The sequence below is a fragment of the Manis javanica genome, chromosome X (assembly GCF_040802235.1).
Source record: "Manis javanica isolate MJ-LG chromosome X, MJ_LKY, whole genome shotgun sequence".
Lineage (NCBI taxonomy): Eukaryota > Metazoa > Chordata > Mammalia > Pholidota > Manidae > Manis > Manis javanica.
Window position 1 is genome coordinate 11,754,490 of NC_133174.1, and position 20,822 is coordinate 11,775,311.

Here is a 20,822-nt window from a genome sequence, read left to right on the forward strand (position 1 = left end):
GGAATTAGGGGGAAAAATATTTATTTTATACAAACACTCACCTTCCTCCAAATGGTGGGAAGAAGGAAAACTAGGTTCATTGGTGAAAAGTGGGTCTTTTAATAATCTGCTTTAGATACCCAACCCTGATACCAAATCAGAAATGGGATGGAGCCTTCTCAGTAATCTGGGCTAGGAGCCCGACCCTGAAATAAAAATTAGACAATATTAACATCTATCAAGAGTTGATGGAGAATTTTCAAGTGTCATATAGAAGTTATGGCCTCTAATTACACAGCTGGAAGAGAAGTTTCATACTGCAAAGCTGAAAGAAAATAAATTAAGGCTGTTACCCTCTTCTGAATTTGGAAAAAAAAAAACACTTGAACCTTCCCCCCCCCAAAAGCAGCTTTTGTATTTTCCTCTATAGTTAGTAGAGGGGGGAGGAGGGATAGTGTTCACTTTTGCTTTTCCATGTGCATACAATGTTGATGAAACTGCATTTTTTAGAATGTTACTCACAAATGCCATAGTCCTGCAGTAAAATTAATTCCTTGTGTTTTAATCCAGCCTCTCAGATTGGGTTGGCTTGTCCTTCAGGTGATGTGTTCTGGAATGTCTCCTGATTCCAGGTTTTCTGGCACGTTTTCCAGACCTTTCCATAGGCACCTAAATCATCTTCTCCCTTTGATGCTAGTCACTAGAGTTCTCAAGACTTTCAGTAGGACTCGATGGCAAGATGGATATCCAGAAAGTGGATCTACTTCTCACTGGACTAGAGGCTCACATTTTTCTTCAGTTTGAAGTTTGGGGATTTCAGGCTACCTTGTCTCTCCTCTTAATTCCATTTGACCTGAAAAGCATGTCTATTTAGCCCATTTTTTTCCTTTTGTGTCACTTGACTATTAAAATTATAGCTTTCAATTTGTTGTGCTTACTAACGATTTCTAGCAATTCTTCCTTTGACCTAAAAGCTTATTTCTGACCATATTTTTCTTAACTAATCTCTGGAAGTCCTATATGTGTGCTTATGTATAAACCACAATGGCTGAGTCTGAATGTACTTCATTTGCAGTCCCATCCCCCGGAGGATGAAGAAACAGATGTCATGTTAGGACAGAGGCCAAAAAACCCAGTACACAATATCCCCTCAACACTGGACAAGCAGACCAACTGGAGCAAAGCACTACCTCTCCCGACCCCGGAGGAGAAGATGAAACGAGATGCCCAAGTGATTTCTTCTTGTGTTATTCCCATCAATGTCACTGGTATCGTTCTGTTCTTTTCTTATGGGCACTCGGTCAGAATATTGTCTGTTAAAGATGTTCAAAGCCTGTGCTGCCGGGCATACCAGTTAAGAATACTGCTTTGCAAACAAGAAATACCTTTTTCATCAGAATACAACCTAGAAGATGTTCAGTATGCCTTTGTCAGGTTTTGAACATCAATTTGCATATGTTCTGCTGGGCCACTTGTTATGTAAATGATGGACAGTTTCCTTTTGAAAAAAGTCACCAAATAGCTCTTTGGCCATAGCTGACTGAAATAATGGAGAAAGCAGCAGTGATTAATCATCTGATAATCATGCATGGCACTGCAAGAAAGAAACAGCAAACCCCAGGTTTCTAAACTGCAAGTAATGATCCTGTAGACCAACTATAAAATCTATTGGCATGCTTCTGTGGGTGAAGGTAGGCTTATTTCAAAGGTCGTTTAGACTTCTGCACTGATTTCAGGGATTTGTGACCTAGAAATGCAAGGATTCATGTACGAAGGCTGAATTCTACTCTAACCTCTACAAGCCTGTCTCCTGTTCACTCTCTGCACCCCTCCTCCTATGTGTTGACAGTTTGGATATTAGTCTAGGTTGAATGCTAGCCTGTTTGGACTTATCTTGAAAAGTTTATTGGCAACAACTGTAAATTCCAGAATTGGATCTGGTAATCTTAGTTGCAGGCAAAATGTTATAGACTTTCTAAGATAGAAATTAAGGGGTCTGCCCATTGGGCTTCCTTTAAACATTTCTAATAGTTTATTTCACCTTATTTGTATATTGAAAATTTCAAAATGGCCATATTAAGACTGGTTTTGGTACCATGTGACTAAAGATTACATGTCACTCCATGTGCATTTTGGACATGGCTGTTATTAACCCCACTCAGATCTCTCTGATGTAAAGGAGGGAGCAAATGATGGCCAGGTATCTGGGATAGATATTATTTTCTTCCTGAAAATAAAGGAGTTCTAGTTGATTGGCTGGTTGTGAGCTGAGAGTTAATTTTCTTGATGACCTGTTCAACTGGTAAGATGACTCCTTCTAAGGATGTGTACTTTATCTGATTTCTGTAATCTAAATGGGATGGGTTAGGGGAGATCAGCTGCCAAAATATCTCATTTTGGCATCCTCTTTAACTTTCTGTTCTGACAACATCCAGTTGTTAGCAGCACCTGCTTTCTTCATGGCACTGTAAGTAAAATCTATTTTCGAATTTAGCTCTTTGATTATGGTTCTTGTGGTTCAGGAAATGGGAAGATCTTTCCTTATGCTTTATTTCAGGAACTCTCAGACTAAAGCCTAGATTATAGGTTGATTTCAAGAGCTTTAATGAGAAAGTTGTTAATTATGTCCATATAACACAGTGTGTGTCTGTAGGCCATATGTTCTATAATTATTTTGATTCAAATGGAGGATTTTAATTTTTGGTTGCAAGTAAGAAAGGAAAATCCCATTAGTATGAATTCTCCAATAATACTGTAATTATTCATCACATGACATACAGATTTTTTAAAGTGAGGTCGAGAAACTGTTGTCACTGTGATGCTAAACAGAACTCAAACTGCCTCATTATATACCTGAACCAAGGTTTAACATGGTATCCTGCCCTCTGCTTAACAGGCAGAAGAAATGATGAAGCAACCAGATTCCCAAGCACTTTTGGCATTATGGCTTTCTGAGGCAAAGCCCACTCTGAAAAACCCGTGGTGCATGCCTGCGCCAGACAGGAGTTTGAGTTCCTTACCTCCTCCCTCAGCATTCGAGTTTGGTTAGGACTGCATGTAGTGTGTCAATAATGCGATTATGGAGAGAGAAACCAACAAGCATCACGGTTGCCTCTGGTATTTACAAAAGCAAACAGACCTGTTGTAAAGACTGGGAATTCCAACTTTATTTGCAGTTGGTACAGAAGGTAGAGCCGCTTAACTGCAGAACTGGGGACTGCCTTGTGCTTTTATTTGATATTGGTAAGACACCGATGCCAAGCCAAAAGGTGACCAGTTTAGTCGGTAGAAGAAAGCAGACAGAGTTGATTTAAAAACAAATTTCTAGCTGTTGTTCCCTCACAGCAAGTGTGTGTGTGTGTGTGTGTGTGTGTGTGTGTGTGTGTGTGTGTAGGGTTTGGGTACAGTGGGTAGAGGGAAAAAAAAAAACCTCACAAAGATGGCTTTTTAATGAAGAAATGGGTCAGGATATGTTAGCTGAACTGATTCAGGTTAAAATCTTGGCTATGGATCTACTATGCAAAGATACCAGCTTCAGAGGGCCCCAAAGAAGACCAGTAAATAGTAGTGACTAAAGGTTTTAAGTCCTAAAGGAGCCATTTCTATGTGAGAGTGAGTCTTTGATGTTATTTTCCTCTCCTCTTCCTTTTGATTTTCCTTCTTTGCGAGTTACTTTTGGCAGTGCGGGCTGCTGAGGAGAACTGCATTTAGAAGGAAAGCTTAATGTACTGCAGCATAATTTAAATAAGAGCTGAATAAGGGCTCCCTTATATTTGTTCACAGTCTTAGTCCAACCTCTTCCTTTACCTCCAGTCAATAAATATCACTGTGTTCCAAGCAAATGAAAATTTGTTTGCCATTTCTAAAGGCTAATGAGACCTATTTGTGGATTGCAGGAGTCGGTTTTGACAGAGAGGCTAGTATACGCTGCTCTCTTGTTCATTCACAATCCGTACTACAGCGGAGGCGAAAACTGAGGAGAAGGAAAACCATCTCGGGTATCCCCAGGAGAGTCCAGCAGGAAATAGGTGCAGTATAAAACTATTAATGGTTAACATTCCTATCAGGTGCTAATTATAAGAACATGAAATGGAAGCTGGCCTTTAACCAGCTTCCTTAAAAATAGTCAATGTTGTTAACTTGTAGAGGTTTTTGAAATGGTATATACTTGTTTTGTGTTCAGCAAGCCAGGTAGTTTTACTTTTTAAATTTCTGTTCTTGACACTGAAGCTTTGGCCTTACGGATTTAGGCATATATGTTCAGATTTCATGGCTGAAATATAGTATTTTGGTAAACTCTAAAAGCTTTATTAAGGTGAAAATTGTGAATAAACAGTAACAAGATGCAATGAGTTTTAGAAAAGCATACTTTTATTTCAAAAGCATGCTTTTCTATAAAAAAATACATTTTATGGCATTAATTATTTAGAAAGGTACATTTCAAGCATACTCAATGAAATATTGAAGATTGATAATGTTACCCTTCATGACATTTTTCTGTTTATTCTGTTTAATGTGTTTAGCATATCTCTTCCTATGTTTTTTTAAAACATTATTATGGTAGCATCTCTTATAAGTAAGATTTTTATTTCTTATAATGAATCCTATGATTTTTATGTTGTTAGTTTTACATTTCAAAATAAAAATGAATAGTGGCCAAGAAAATAGAATGTGCTTTAGTTAAAAAAAACATAGTAGTTGCTTACTAGGGCAAAGTAATTTGATAGTGAAGAGAGAGAATTCACAAAAGATCTAAAAGCAATCTTCTCTTAGTACATATACATACATATAGTGTGTGTGTGTATGTGGGTGGGGGGGGAGAGGGGGCAGAGAGACAGAGATTCTCCAAGCATTTTGACTTTCTGCTAATTCTATCTGCTGATTTTTTTCTATAAGATAAAGCTCCAAATGACAGCCCCCAAATTTGTGAACATCTCTCAGAAGGTCTGTTAGTCTGATGATGTCTAAAATTTCTCATTGTGTTTTCCATGTATGCCAGATTCTGATGAATCCCCCGTGGCCAGAGAAAGGAATGTGATTGTGCACATAAATCCAGACCCTTCCAACACTGTCAACAGGAGGTCTGGAACCAGGGATTCAGAGTGCCAAACTGAGGACATCCTGATTGCTGCTCCATCCAGAAGAAGAATCAGAGCTCAAAGGGGTCAGAGCATTGCAGCTTCCCTTTCTCATTCCGCTGGCAATATTTCTGCATTGGCAGACAAAAGCGACACCATGTTTTCTACTGCAGTGAGCAGCCGCACAAGATCTCGGAGCCTTCCCCGGGAGGGCAATAGAGGTGGAGATGCTGAGCCCAAAGTTGGTGCTAAGCCCTCAGCATATGAAGAGGGGGAGCCTTGTGTGGAAGACCAAGACAGAATCCCTAATGAGTGCAGCGAGGCCCCCAGCAGCCCAGGTGCACAGGAACACCAGCCTGCCTTGGGCCTGGCCTGTGCTCAACATCTTCACAGCCCCCAGCACAAGTTAAATGAGAGGGGGAGGTCACGTCTGTCCCGAATGGCAGCCGACTCTGGCAGCTGTGACATCTCCTCTAACTCAGACACCTTTGGGAGCCCCATCCACTCCATCTCCACAGCTGGCGTTCTCCTCAGCAGCCACATGGACCAGAAAGACGACCACCAGTCATCCAGTGGCAACTGGAGTGGAAGTAGCTCTACATGCCCCTCCCAAACCTCAGAGACAATCCCTCCTGCCGCTTCTCCTCCCCTCACTGGCTCTTCACACTGTGACTCCGAGTTGTCACTAAACACGGCCCCTCATGCTAATGAGGAGGCCAGTGCCTTTGTGACAGAGCAGTACAGTGACCCACTGGATAAACTGAGAGGCCACCGGGCAAACTCCTTTACCTCCACTGTGGCAGACCTGCTGGATGACCCCAACAACAGCAACACCAGTGACAGTGAGTGGAATTACCTACACCACCATCATGACGCCTCCTGCCGCAATGATTTCAGTACTGAGTGCCCCAAGGCAGACAGCCTGGGGTGTGCAAGCTTCACAAGCATGGCCACTTATGATAGCTTTCTGGAAAAGTCTCCATCGGACAAAGCAGACACGAGCTCTCACTTTTCAGTGGACACAGAAGGATACTATACCTCCATGCACTTTGACTGTGGGCTCAAAGGAAGTAAGAGTTATGTCTGTCACTATGCAGCCCTGGGCCCAGAGAATGGCCAGGGTGTTGAGGTTCCTCCTACCCTTCCGGACCATGCCTGGCAGGACTACTTAGACCATAGGAGGCAGGGGAGACCAAGCATCTCTTTCAGGAAACCAAAGGCAAAGCCGACCCCACCTAAACGAAGCTCATCGTTGAGGAAGTCCGATGGAAATGCAGACACTTCCGAGAAGAAAGAACCAAAGACAAGCAGTGGCCAGCTCCTGCCTCATGGTGCCAGAGAAATGAAGCTGCCTCTTGATTTCTCCAATGCACCTTCTCGAATGGAAAATTCTAATCTTCCCACCAAGCAGGAGCCTTCTTGGATGGACCAGAGTGAACATGGAATTAAGGAACCTCAGTTAGATGCTTCAGATATTCCACCATTCAAAGATGAAGGTGCTGAATCAACTCACTATGCAGACCTCTGGCTTCTAAATGACTTGAAAACAAATGATCCTTACAGATCTTTATCTAATTCAAGCACTGCTACGGGTACCACAGTTATTGAATGCATCAAATCTCCGGAGAGCTCTGAATCCCAAACTTCCCAGTCAGAATCGAGAGCCACTACCCCATCCCTTCCTTCTGTTGACAATGAGTTTAAACTGGCTTCACCAGAAAAGCTGGCTGGCTTGGCATCTCCATCAAGTGGCTACTCAAGCCAGTCTGAAACACCAACATCCTCTTTCCCTACAGCTTTCTTTGCTGGTCCACTGTCTCCTGGAGGTAGCAAAAGAAAACCGAAAGTCCCAGAAAGGAAATCCTCACTCCAGCAGCCCTCTTTAAAAGATGGAGCTTTATCACTGAGTAAAGATCTTGAACTTCCAATTATACCTCCTACTCATGTTGACCTAAGTGCTCTTCATAATGTCTTGAATAAACCATTCCACCACCGTCACCCACTGCATGTTTTTAGTCATAATAAGCAGAACACAGTAGGAGAAACACTGAGGTTGAATCCTGCATCATCCCTTGCAATTACACCGACAGTCCTGAAATCTGTTAACCTTCGGTCATTCAGCAAGTCTGAAGAGGTTAAGCAAAAAGAAGGGAACAGTAAGGATCTCCCCTACTTAGAGGAAAGCACTCTCACAATGGCTGCCCTGTCCCCAGGTAAGATTAGGCCACAAGTGGCTAAGAAATCACTGTCACGTCAGTACTCCACTGAAGACACCATACTGTCCTTTTTAGATTCCTCTGCTGTTGAGATGGGACCAGATAAACTGCAGTTAGAAAAATACCGTACTTTTGTTGTGAAGAATCATTGTGATCCAGAAACAGTAAGCTCAGCTGGTAGCAATCTTCTAGAGTCAAGTGTCACAGTGGACCAAATAGCTATGGAGAGCGAACCTATTCCAGAAAACACAGCAAGTAAGAATTGGGACTTTCCCACAGAAGAATCTCAGAGGGTATCTGCTGCCCACCCAAATGATTTGAATGGTAACATACTGCAGTATGGAGCTGGCCCAGAGGGATCCTTCACACAGGCACAGAAGGCATCCCCTGGGGATCGGGAGGAAGTGGCACACCCAGAGTCAGTAGATGGGCTGGCATCTCAGTCACACTCACCAGCTAGAGCCACAGACATAAGCAGTCAACCTAAGCATCAACCAGGAATGAGCCGCCACTATGACAAAGTGCCTGGGAACATCAGCTACGAAGCAGAGATATCAGCTGTAAATTCATGCCCTGGAAAACGTTCTGACCAGGAAAATATTGCTTCAGGTATTTCAGCCAAAAGTGCCTCTGATAACAGCGGAGCAGAGGAGACCCAAGGAAGTATGGACGAGGTTTCACTGAAAGGTCAGTTGTTGATACCCTTGGCACAACGGAAAGGTGTCTCCTGGCATTTCCTGAAGTTTCTCTTTCTCACATTCCCCATAACACAGTACAGTCCCAGGTGTTAGTTCCCCTCCACCATTGCTTTTCACTTACTCAAACAAGTGAGATGAAGCTTTTGTTATTGAGGGTCTAAGCTGGGACAGATCTCTTTGTCACTTTACAAATGGCAGTAAGAGTACTGTTGTTGATTTATCCCCCGAGTCAGTGAAGCACAGCAGTGTGCCGGGTACCTTGCCCCTAAAGATGCTTTTGTTCTTAATTTAAGAATCGTCACCGAGTGATGACTCTGTGATTTCACCACTTAGTGAAGAGTCTCAGGCTGAAGGGGAAGGTGTGTTCGTGTCTCCAAACAAACCTCGAACAACTGAGGATTTATTTGCAGTCATTCACAGGTGAGGCAACAATCCCCAAGCTTCTTTTTCTCTTTTGTAACAGGGCTTCTCATCAAATGCAAATAAGGGAAAGCCTGCTGAATTTGTGATACATTCAGCAAAAAAACAAAGCAAGCAAAGGAAAAGTGTTTTTCTAAATCAAACTGAGGATTTATATTCAAATTGGGAAATATGGGAAATATATATATATATATATGGGAATATGGGAAATATATATATAATAAATATAAATAATATACAATAAAAATATAAATTTATATAAACATGGGAAATAAATAGATAGATAGCTCTCAATTGAGAGACTTTCCTAAGAACTGCGAGGGAAGATGTTTTTTCCCTAGGAGAAACATTCTGGAACAAGTTCTGAAAACAATTTGTGGCTAAGTAACCTAGAGTGAAAGCTCAAACTCTAATATAACCTCTGACTGAAATAATTTTTTGAATGTAAAAAAAAATGCTCAAAACTGTAATCTTACACTAGCAGAGATAAGTGTAAGTTGATTCGCTGAACAGAGCCCCAAGTTTGAGACAAGACAGTGTATAAACCAGCCCATATCCTAGCTCATAACTAATCACTGCTCCATTTCTTCCTCTCTTCGCAAAACTTCAATTTCTTTAATAACACTGGCTTCCTCTAAAATTAATGCCCCATATCCCAAGAATAAGAGCTGTCCTCTGGACTGCTACTCCAGGAGAGTGTGGTGCTAATGCTGTACATACATTCTCTCATCTGCCCCCGTGTCCTTGTGATCAAGGCCCATATCGGCAAGAATACTCCCTACAACCTGTGACCAAAGAACAGAGCAGGAATTAGCCCTTGGAAACTAAACCCATATCAGGCTGGGCCATCCAATCATGCTGCACCTACTTCTTTCCCAACCATGACTGCCTTCTTCCACTAGGCCTCAGTGACCTAGATGGGACTTCCAAGGGACAAAACTTGGGGACTGTCTTTTCTACCTCATGAAGTTACACTTTTTGAAGCAAGTTCTTTGTCGGCAGTTTACCACTATTTTTCCCGGGACTCTACTTTAGAAGGGAACTTGCGTTTTCTGTTGATCTGGTTCTCTCATAAAGAACCACTGCTTTTCAACAACTTTTGTTAAAGGAGCCAATTGGAAACACCTTCTGGGTGTATATACCTTAGCAGGCATGCTTCTCTACTCACAGAGTGAAGAATCATCTTTCTTTGCCCAGGTGTAATTTAAGCTCCTCACTCCACTTTATCCTCAATCTCAGGAATAGTTGCTAAAGTGCTATGTAAGTTAAAGAGCCAGGGTCTTAGCCCAAAGAACCAAATGCTAGTGTCTGGAATGGTGGGCAGAGCATAAGTAGTGGAGTCAGAAAGACCTGGAACTGAATGCCAATGCTGCCACGTCCTATCAAGTCTTAAGTCAGTTAACACATCTGTACCTATTCCCTTACTGTAATGGAGAGACCTATGGCTCACACATTCAATACTCATGATAAAATAACATTGTAGTATCTGGAATAAAGTAGATGCTAAAAGCAAATGTTAGTTTGAAACACCTATCCTACTGGAGTCCCAGACACTGGCACCTGCAAGGGAACAACCATGAAGGTTTCAGGGACCCAAAATCAGGCTGGCGTCCAGTTGCAAAGCTGACATTTTCTCTACCCTATTGATTTTTAGGTTGGTGAGAGAGCATGTTGCCAATACTTACCAGTGAATGAGTCCTCCTGAAGAGTCACTGGATTTATTATGCCTGTTTACTCATCAAAAGAAACAATATGATGATAGGTGCCTAGGTTTGATAGACTGGCATTTGTGCAGGCTTTCTGTATTTATGTGTGTATAGCACCATGACAAGAATGATTTTGTTTCTGGAGCACTTACAGTGTATGGAGCTTCAAGAGCTCCAGAGGTAGGCTAGGTTTTCAGCTCCTCACAGAAAGTTGGCTTTACTGATTAATACACTGTTGATGCTCCTAGGCAGCTACAGAAAATGCTATTCTCAGATTGTAGATCCAAAAAGGGATTGATTTATTTGAAGTCATGTAAGAAATTTTTTCATATGGAGGAATTTAAAAAGTAGCCAGAATAGTATAATGTGTCCCCCCCAAAACACACCCACATCCATCACCCAAGCCATCAACCAAGGGCTGATCCTGCCCCATCCATAGTTCCATCCACTTTGTTCTTCTGGTATTCATTGGAAGCCAATCCCAAACACTGGGGTATTTTCTCTGTATTACAGAGACAGATTAAATAGGAGAAAGCTGTAGTCCTTCACTGTGTACAGTGTCACCGGTAGTCAGATCGCAGTATTTTCTTTTACTCACATAAAACATCCCAACAAGTCCTCTTCTAGAACCTCTAGCCTCCACATTGGGCATTATTTGAAATGGTCATTTTCAGAACCTAATCTATGTCTGCTGGCTATCGGGGAATTTCCCTCAGGCTGTGGCTACAAGGGCAAGAAATGCCCCCAGTCCTCAGCCCATAAGCTTACTGTGTCCCATTGGATAGGGGGTGCCAAAATGCCCCTGAAGGAGATGTGCCAATGTGACTTAACACTGTTCATTTCATAAACATGTATGTGGACTGAGATTCATCCTTTTCTTAAAAGGTCCAAGAGGAAAGTGCTTGGAAGAAAAGATTCTGGGGACATGTCTGCCCGAAGCAAATCAAGGGCTTCCCTTGGCAGTGGCAGTGCGGGTTCTGTCTCTTCCCCAAACAGCAGCATCAACACCCCAAACAGCCAGAGGTCTCCCGGCCTCATCTACCGAAGTGCCAAAAAGTCCAACACATCGAATGAAGAGTTTAAGCTGTTACTTCTCAAGAAAGGCAGTCGCTCAGATTCCAGTTACCGCATGTCTGCCACTGAGATCCTGAGGAGTCCCATCCTGCCCAAACCACCTGGGGAGCTCACCATTGAGGCTCCCCAGAGCTCCCATGACACCAATCAGGGGGCCCCTGGGGCCGAGGTGTTGTCACCACTTTCTCCGTGCTCCCCACGAGTTAATGCAGAAGGGATTTCCTCAAAGAACTTTGCCACCTCAGCATCAGCAAGGGTGGGTCGTTCCCGGGCCCCCCCTGTGGCCAGCAGCAGCCGCTACAGTGTCCGCTGCAGGCTGTACAATGCACCCATGCAGGCCATCTCTGAGGGCGAGACAGAAAACTCTGACGGAAGCCCACATGACGACCGATCCTCCCAGAGCTCAACATAGGTGGCCGTGCCAGGCTGTCAGAGGCCAAAACCCTTAGTCATTGGAGGATGGAGGAACAGAACCGAGGGCTTGGGAGAAGTCGGCACATCATGGGGTGCCATGATGTGATGGGGTACCATCACTGTTTGCCAATGGACTCCTAAACATTTGCTGGGGAAACAGGAGGTGGCTTGGCCTTTCTGGATTCTTTTCCATGTTTTTAAGTAGCTGCACTGTCTTTCATAATTTTCTTTCACTCAGTTTGATTTACCTAATCTCATTCCTTTTGATAATATAAAATTCAAAAATGTCTGCTTTTCAAGAAAACTAGCAAAAAGTTTTCTCGGAGCTGCCTATTCAGAAAACAAAGCCCTCACTGTCATAATTCTTAAGAAGATGAAATTACTCTGGAGGTTTGGTATTTTTTTACAGTATAATGAACTAAAGCAAAATTTAGAAGAAAGAACTACACACATGTAAATACCATATTTTTGATAAAAATATGTAAATAGATTTATCAATGACAAGTGGACATGTGGCCAATTATCTACCACACACCAACTGTTTATAGAACACAAAAGTAAGATGTAATAATTGTATTCTGTGAATACCATTTTCATACAAAATACTGTATTTAAATGTCCACCAATATGATTTCTGAGTAATAAACCTCAAATACGAATTTTAAACTAGTGAAATAAAGGAAATCTTGAGATCATATAGTGAAATATGATTAATTTAAAATAATGAATTCAGACCTAACTATTTTTCTGACAAATTACAACACCCAACAAGTCAATAGTAACACATGGCTATGATTTGCCATGTGGTATCTTGGACAGAATGAAAAGCATGCTTTTGATTTTTTGTTTAAATCAATGAGAGGAATCATCAGTCTCAACTCACAGCCCTGAACAACAGCATTTGACAGTGTCCTTTAGACTCTAATTTTTTGAAGGATTGCTTTAAAGAGAATGAGTAGGGAAAACAGTAGTTAATTTTAGGTTATGTTTTATATTAGGCTACTGGGGACATAAGCAGTCATAATCTAATGACTATAATCTTTAAACTCAGACAGTTTAGCAATTAGCTCCAGGTTCTTTAAGGAAAATAAAACATAAGCATGCCACAGAGCTGTTGATTTATCAGTAAGTACCTGCAATGAGTTTTCAGTGAAGCTTTCTCTCTGTGCTGATGAAATTCATGCTACCTAAAAATTAACAGAAATGACACTGTGAACAATGTAGTTGGGAAATAGGTATGTGTATATGTATTATTTATATTCACTGTTAAACCGGGAATGGGGAACACCTTTGGTTCACAATGCTACATACAACTGAGTTTTTGTCTGATTTTACTATATCTATTTGATGGCAAAAGGGGAGGGCAGTGGGTGGGAAGGGATATGTCAGGCCAAGAGCTCTGATGAAATGAAGGCAGGGAAACAAGCTGAATTACTTGAAATTACTTGAATTTTCTTGTCTTAAAACTGAGAAAAAATGTACTTACAAGTTGAAATCTGCAAATGGCTTTTACACCTCCGATTTTAACATGAACTGATACTAATGTTTGAAATGATATGTCAGAAATATAAGCAGCTATATACTAAGAATATGCTTTGAATGGGAGAACGTAGAAAGTAAAACAGAACTAAGAAGGGATAGAGCCTATAAAACAATAGAATGTGATTGGAATGATAGAACACACCAGTGTTACCAAGAAATTGATAAGCAGCTGGCTTTAAGCTTATGCAAGTGGTATTTGGGAAAGTAGGATGTGTGAAAGCAGGTTTGTGGTTTTGGTTTAATTCCTCAATAGGAAGGAGAAAGCCTGGTCTAAGAAGATGCTAGCTTTCAATAGGAACATTTTCTAAGATGTTACAGATTGAGAATTAGATAATCTGATTGCTGTTGGGTTTTGTTTGGAAAGGGAAAAATAAGTGACTAGCTTCTTCTATTTGTTTTCACTATCAAATTGTGTTCCTTAATTTCTTGTCATCCTTGTATGTAAAATGGGGTGCTGAGGGTGGAGGGGTAAAGGAGGGAGAATATGTGTGTGTGGGTGTGTGGGTGCTTGTGCTGGGATAGATAAGCTACCTGGTAAAGGGTACTTTTGAACATTTACAAAGCATTATACTTCTTATTCAAAGAAAAGTTTTTGGAGGTTTGAAATAAAAGGACCATCATTTCTCATTGGGACCCATTAGTTAAGAAAAGCAGCATGGTTTGATACCACGTGGAAACATGAATAACTTTTTCTCATGCTTTGAGAGGTACACTTGGAAAAATTTTAAAAGTAAAGTTTTTAGACAAATGTGATAATAAACAGTCATTTCCAGTCACAATAAGTGAGCTTTTGTAATTTTCATAAAAGCAGTTCGTTTGCAGTATGGCTTTTGTGTAGTTAGGGGTTTTTTAAGCATAAAGAAAGGTAGGTGGGCATTAAAAGTGATTCTAAATCTTGAATAGAAAATATGAATTGGCTTTAATAAATGTCACCTTTTTATTATTGACATCAATTTAAGTAATGGTACCATATATTTTTTAAAATACATATTGACTTGAATTGTGAGGCAATAAGATACCTTCTATATGTAATGATCACAGAACTAACCCTTATAATATAGTTTTACTTATTTTGTTTACTCTAAAAATCTATAGCAGAGTTTCTCTATTTTATATTTCATAGATTTTAAAAAACCCAAATAAGGATGAATTTTAAATTCACTGTGAAAGAATATTGAGTAACAAAACTGAGTTTGAAAAAGCAAGAAATTCCTTAGTAATCTGGAATATTCTACATGGCTTTGTTACATGTCATATAAGACCAAGATTTAGAGGACTGTGTTCAACATCACTGCCGTCTTAAAGCAGGGTACACACATTAGGTATTGCGAAGAACAGCAATCCAAACTTTTCTTCTGTTGTTTGCACTGATGCTATTTTTTTGTTCTTTTGTGTTTATATAACATGTCTATGTTGTGTGGGGAAAATTTTTTTTCCTTACCTTTTAAATTTTTTTTTTTTGGCTAAGTAGAGGACATGGACTAGTTGTAGCAAACACATTGTTTGCTCTTGCCAAAGGTCAGTGAGTGAGTGCATTCATTTGCTGCAGTGATAGCAGACTTAGAGAACTAGATCATGACAAAGATTTAAAACTACAAAGAAGGTTACCGTATAACTATTTTGGTACTAGAACCAGTTCATGCTGGCCAAAAAGACAATGGTTTATGGACTTGCATCCATTTTGTATTTTTGTAATATTTGTAAATATGAACTTTTTAAATTGTTGCAGAAATGGTTTCTTTTGTAAGATGTTTTCAACGTTTACATTCAATTCAAGCCTTTGTATATTTTAGAGCTGTGCAACACTTTGTCTTGTATTTATTTTTAGTAAAAATGATGACAGTTTCATTGTGAACCCCTCTTCAAAAAATGTACCTGAAAAGTTTGATTACCTAGAAAGTGTGTATAGAAACTGCAAATAAACGTGACTGCAATTAAACAACCGGTTTCTGTCTACATTGTTAAATTCTTGCATTCTTCAGGTTTCACAAGCAGCAAGTGATTTATAGGGACCTGGACGTCAAGGAGGGGAACTGCTATGCAAAGTGTGAACAAAATAATAAATACTGTTTCTGTCATGGGCTTTAATCTAGCTTTGTATTTGAAAAGAGAAAATGCATTTCCCACGTCCAGTATACATTCCTTTTTGCTCCTCTCTGGACCAGGAAAAGATTTATGGCTTTACTTTGAAATACCTGCTTTACTTCTGATAGTTACTCAGACTGTGCCTCCTTCTAAGATAGGCAGCCTCGATATACCTAAGACAATATGCCACTAAATAATATTATATACCCTTTATTACATAGCAAATTTATGTGACAAATTCTGTTCTAAGTGCTTTGCTTACTCTAACTCATGTACTCCCCATGTTGTGCCCATTTTACAGGCAAGGAAACTGAAGCACAGAGCCGTTACTTGACTTGCCCAAAGCCATAGAGCGATTTAGTGTTGGGGCGAGGGTTCAAAGCCAGCGAATCTGGCTCCAGGGTCTAACAGCATTTTAAATAGCTTGCTCCTTGGTTGTATCAAACTAAGATCGCAAAAGTCGACTGCTAAGGACCTGCCCCGATCCCCTTTAAATTCCAGCACTGACTTGTACACCTAGAAACAAATTAACATCGACGTTTCTGATGCGTCATGGGGTGGGAGGTCGGGGGAAAGTGGCGGAGTTACATTTTTTAAAAAGCTTCAACCAACCGACCAATCACAGCCCAGCTGCTCACTCACGCGAGCCGCCTCCAAATTCCAACACCGAGACCTCAGGGTGGCTCGCGACCCCGCACTCCTGCGCAGCCGCAGAAACACCTCTCAGTCTTGGAGGCTCGCGCCTGCGGTCTACCGCCGGCTTCCAATCCCATTAGCCTCCGCGAACGGAAATCTGAGCTCAGACTCCAAGCTCCAGGCGCTCCAAGGCATTGCTGCTACGCAGTGTAAGCAAAGCCCCTCCCCTTGGCTGTCGCCCTAGCAACACCTCGTTCCGAGCAGCTGCGCAGGCGCCCGCAGGATCGGTTGGTTAACAGCAACCTGCTCGCTGCATGTTGTCACTGATAGGGGGCGCACTGGTCCAAAGCAGCCGCGGCTTACGGCAGACGCGTTACGTAATTGAGCGCGACTTCCGGTGCGCGTACTGTTCTCGATCCTCTCGATCCTCTAGGGATCCTTACCGTCTTTGCAGTTGTCGCTCGAAGGACGGATCCCTGCTAGCCGGCTCCTGCCCCCTTCGGAGGCCGAAGTGGCAGTCTCTAAGGTCAGAAAAGGTCCGTCTAGTGACATTTTCCCCCTCACTAAACTTTCTTACCTCAGGTGTTCACGATAAGCGGTTGAGTGATTGGCTTAACGGATGGAGAACTCCGGAGCAGGGGGCGCGACGAAGGGGCCGGTCAGAATGTTCTTTGAGGGAGAGTAAGGTTTTGCTTTTCGTGAAGAGCGAGTGTACACTTATATTTCAGCAGTGTTTGGGGTGGTTTGGGATGTTTTGTAGTGGTGCCATGCGCCTCTCCCGGGACGCCGGCGGGTGTGAACTTTTGAGGTTTGGCTGCTGTTCGAGTACTCTGCTGACTTCCTGGGACGAACGGAGCCTTTTTCATCCTTTCTCTTCCTTGGCGTAGGCGGGTGGGAAACGAGGAATGATCGACGCTTTCAGACTTTATATGGAATTTTGAGTTTACAGAATTGATAAACTAGCGAGTTGATTCGTTATTACACTTTGAGATTGAGACGTTGAATTTGAGGCGTTCATGCTAAACGCGTTTGATCAAAGACGGTGCAGCCTCCTTGTTCTAGGTAAATATGTAGATGAGGACAAAGAAAGATGTGGATTGAGCACTGTCTTTTGATAACTTCGTCTTGTTGGGGATCGCTTCCCTCTCTCTCCCTGACTCTCCCCGAATTCGGACTGCGCTATGCTCTAGAGTTTAAAACTAATGTTCACAAATCATGATTTTTACAAGGAACTTTGCCGCACGGTTTATATAAAGCAGGGCTCGGGCTCGAGTCACTGCTGGGCGATGGGATACAGTTTGGGCGGCTTTATTCGCCATCTGGCCGTCTTCGTAGTCTCTGAAGTTTCATGCGGGCAGGAGAAGGACTGCTTTCGAGAGTCCTGACAGAAGTTTTTAAAAATGATTGTTCAGTGTATTGACACACAGTTTTTCTTAAAAACTTGGAGTGGTCTGGCTCTTGTAATCTGCCCAGTTGTGCCGTGTGTTCCTTGCCTTGGTTTTCGGGTGAAACGCCGTTTTCATCCCTCACCATTGCGATAATTTGATGGCAAATAGATGCCTTGCACCTCGGGAGCGAAAACTTCAAATGACTTGAAAAAATGGCTTTGAAATATCTTTAATGTCTAAAAAATGTTTTTTTAAGAAAGCAGATGGTTTCTCGTTCTTATGTATCAAGAATTTAAATTTATTATCGTAAAATATAAATGAGCGTTTTAACTAAACTCATTTTACAGGATTTCGAATTTAACGAATTATGTTAATTTTGCATAATGTAGTCGTGGTTGGGCTCTAAGAAAATGTGGCAGAAACTTTATTGTGGGAAGAAGTGGAAGGGAACTAAAATTGATGCTGTGTCTGCTATGAACCAGACATGCTGAGTGTTTAACTGTGTCATTTGGTCTTACATTGCCTTGTGAAGTAGCTATTATTCTAACTTTACAGTTTAAAAAATTGAAGCACAGAAAGGTTAAATACCTGCCTAAAGCAAAATAGCAAATTTTGAAATTTGGATTTGGATTCAAGTATTTCTTAAAGCCCAGTTCTTTGTACTATGCCTTGGTACTTAAAACTAGTTTACAAATGGTTGCTATATCTGCAGTGTACAGGTGCAATGTGAATGAAAATGACATATTATGGCCCTAAGGGTTTGTTGTCTTTGTGCTCCATGACAAATAGTTATGTTGGGGGAGTGGGGGGAAAGTGTTGTGAATACCCAAATAATAAAATAATAGTAGCCAACAGTGGGTACCCTTGCTATGCCAGTCATTGTTCTAAGCACTTGACATATATTAATTCGTTTAATCCTCATATAACTCCATGAGGTTTGTACTGTTATCCCCATTGTACAGATTTTTTTAAAAGCACAGGGAAGTTATGTAGGTTGTCCAAAGTTACACAGCTAGTAAGTGGAGGAACTGGGACCCAAACCCAGGTATCCTGACCCCAAGCTTAAATGTTAATGCTCTTTGATGCCTCTCATATTACTAGCCAATGTGTGACAATTGCTTTAAAAGCACTGAAGTTTGAGTGTTCTCATACTTCAGGGAAAGCAAGTGTCACTTTCAGATGGGGTGACATAGTACCTTTGCTCTGTGGAAATGGAACTTGAATTAAGCCTTGCAGTTGGATAGGTTCTTCTAGGTGGAGGGAGAGAGTAATTGTGGGCAGAGGGCATGACAGGAGTGAGAGGTTCAAAGAGTGCAAGATTGGTGTTGATTTGTAAATGTGCCAGAGGTAGAAATGTTGGGAGTCCAGTGGAAGACTAAATGTGTGCTGTTTCTGTGTCTAGCTACAGACAAGTTTTAGCAGCATTGTAATTAATCCAGTAGGAAATTGTCTAATTATCAGAGTCCATAACAGTGTTGGTGAACTTTGTCTATAAAAGGGCAGAGAGTAAATATTTTAAGCTTAGAGCAAGGGGACAAGTGCTGAGAGGTTTCAAGGCTCCTGACCATGTAGGACCTTGTAGGCCATGGTAGGAGTTTGAGTTTGTTGCTGTTATGAAAGGGATTCTGGGTGATTTTAATAATGAAGAAGTAAAGTGCATAGACTCTGGGGCCAGACTGTACCGCTTACTGGCTATGAGACCTGGGTAAATTATTTAAGCTCTCTTTGCCTTAGTTTTGTGTTAAGGAACACAGGTATAATAGTTAAGCCTGCTTGGTAGCATTGTCAAGAACACTAAATGCGTTAACATACCTCAAGTGCTTAGAACACTACGTAGCACTGAGTAAGCACTGTAAGCTGTTAAATATTATCTGTACCTTGTGGTATATTCCAAACTTTCTGTGGTGAAATTATATTTACTGAAAAATTGTATCTGTAAATCTGTAAACTAAATTGTTAAATGTTGTAAGAGTATAAGAAACACTGTTAGAGTAGGGAAATTTTAACTCAGTTGTCACTCTGTGAAGTTCAAGTAGAGGTACAAGACTGCTCTTGTAGCATTCTGTGTAAGAGTAAAACTTTAGGAGGGACAATATCCATGAATTGGGGACTGGTTAAATAAATTATGGCGTGTTTTCAAGATTGGAAACTAAGAAGTTTTCTGAGTGACTGCAGTATCTCTAAAGGTGTTGGCTTGGAAAGATTTCTCCCACCATTGACTACTTTAGCGTATTTTTGAGCTTTAGGCCAATTGATTCTTACAATATGCTTTCTTGTGTCTGGCTTTTACTCAACATCATGGTAGTGAGATTTGCTCTCATTGTGTGGCAACAATTGGTTCATTCTCATTGCTGTATGTTTTCATTGTATGAAAACATCACAATTTAATTATTCATAGCTTCATATCTTGTATTAGTCTTATAACCAGAAATAAAAAACATAGTCAAAAAAGTAAAATTTGGTTAAAGTTACAGTTCAAATTGGAGGTATTTTATAACTTGGAATTTCCCACAACTTTAACCTGCATTTACTTGAGAAGTAATTCATATTTTTAAATTTTAGTATCATTAATAAATAATTACATGAGCAACATTGTGGTTACTAGATTCCCCCTATTATCAAGTCCCCACCACATACCCCATTACAGTCACTGTCCATCAGCATAGTAAGATGCTATAGAATCACTACTTGTCTTCTCTGCTATACTGCCTTCCCTGTGCCCCCCCCCACCTTATGTGTACTAATCCTAATGCCCCTTTTTCCCTTATCCCTCCCTCCCAATTGATGCAATTGTGAATGGAATTGTTTTCCTGATTTCTCTTTCTGCTAGTTCATCGTTAGTGCATAGGAATGCAACTGATTTCTGTGTATTAATTTTGTGCCCTGCAACTTTGCTGAATTCAGATATTAGTTCTAGTAGTTTGGGAGTGGATTCTTTAGGGTTTTTAATGTACAATATCATGTCATCTGCAAACAGTGACAGTTTGACTTCTTCCTTACCAATCTAGATGCCTTTTATTTCTTTGTGTTGTCTGATTGCTGTGACTAGAACCTCCAGAACTATGTTGAATAAAAGTGGGAGAGTAGGCATTCTTTTCTTGTTCCTGATCTTAGAAGAAAAGCTTTCAGCTTCTTGCTGTGAAGTATGTTGGCTGTGAGTTTGTCATATATGGCCTTTCTTCTGTTGAGGTACTTGCCCTCTATAACCAATCTGTTCAGAGTTTTTATCATGAATGGGTGTTGAATGTTGTCAAATGCTTTTTCAGCATCTATGGAGATGATCATGTGGTTTTTGTTCTTTTTATTGATACACTGGATGATATTGATGGACTTTCAAATGTTGTACCATCCTTGTATCCCTGGGATGAATCCCACTTGATCATCAATCCCTCTTGATGTATTTTTGAATTCGGTTTGCTAATATTTTGTTGAGTATCTTTGCACCTGTGTTCATCAGGGATATTGCTCTGTAGTTTTCTTTTTTGTGGTTTCATTGCCTGTTTTGGTATTAGAGTGATGCTGGTTTCATAAAATGAGTTTGGAAGGATTCCCTCCTCTTCTGTTTTTTGGAAAACTTTAAGGAGAA

At 40.9% G+C, this 20,822-nt stretch overlaps 2 protein-coding genes across 19 annotated transcripts in view; both read left to right on the forward strand.

Annotated features, from left to right (window-relative positions):
• Positions 1 to 12,741, forward strand: part of NHS (NHS actin remodeling regulator) — a 327,408-nt gene extending 314,667 nt beyond the window's left edge. For both annotated transcript variants that reach the window (XM_073227362.1, XM_037020552.2), the window contains 5 exons: positions 1,055 to 1,247; positions 3,876 to 4,007; positions 4,979 to 7,960; positions 8,265 to 8,391; positions 10,983 to 12,741. In XM_073227362.1, coding sequence (XP_073083463.1) covers positions 1,055 to 1,247; positions 3,876 to 4,007; positions 4,979 to 7,960; positions 8,265 to 8,391; positions 10,983 to 11,583 — 4,035 coding nt within the window. In that variant the 3' untranslated portion in view covers positions 11,584 to 12,741. The remainder of the gene's footprint in view (positions 1 to 1,054; positions 1,248 to 3,875; positions 4,008 to 4,978; positions 7,961 to 8,264; positions 8,392 to 10,982) is intronic.
• A 3,406-nt stretch (positions 12,742 to 16,147) lies between these two features.
• Positions 16,148 to 20,822, forward strand: part of LOC108408927 (Scm polycomb group protein like 1) — a 42,889-nt gene continuing 38,214 nt past the window's right edge. For 5 of the 17 annotated variants that reach the window (XM_073227915.1, XM_073227916.1, XM_073227919.1 and 2 more), the window contains exon 1: positions 16,220 to 16,374. The gene's annotated coding sequence lies outside the window, so the exon portion shown is untranslated. Of the gene's footprint in view, positions 16,385 to 20,822 lie in introns of all 17 variants that reach the window. The other 12 variants (XR_012127503.1, XR_012127504.1, XR_012127506.1 and 9 more) reach the window with 7 other exon arrangements.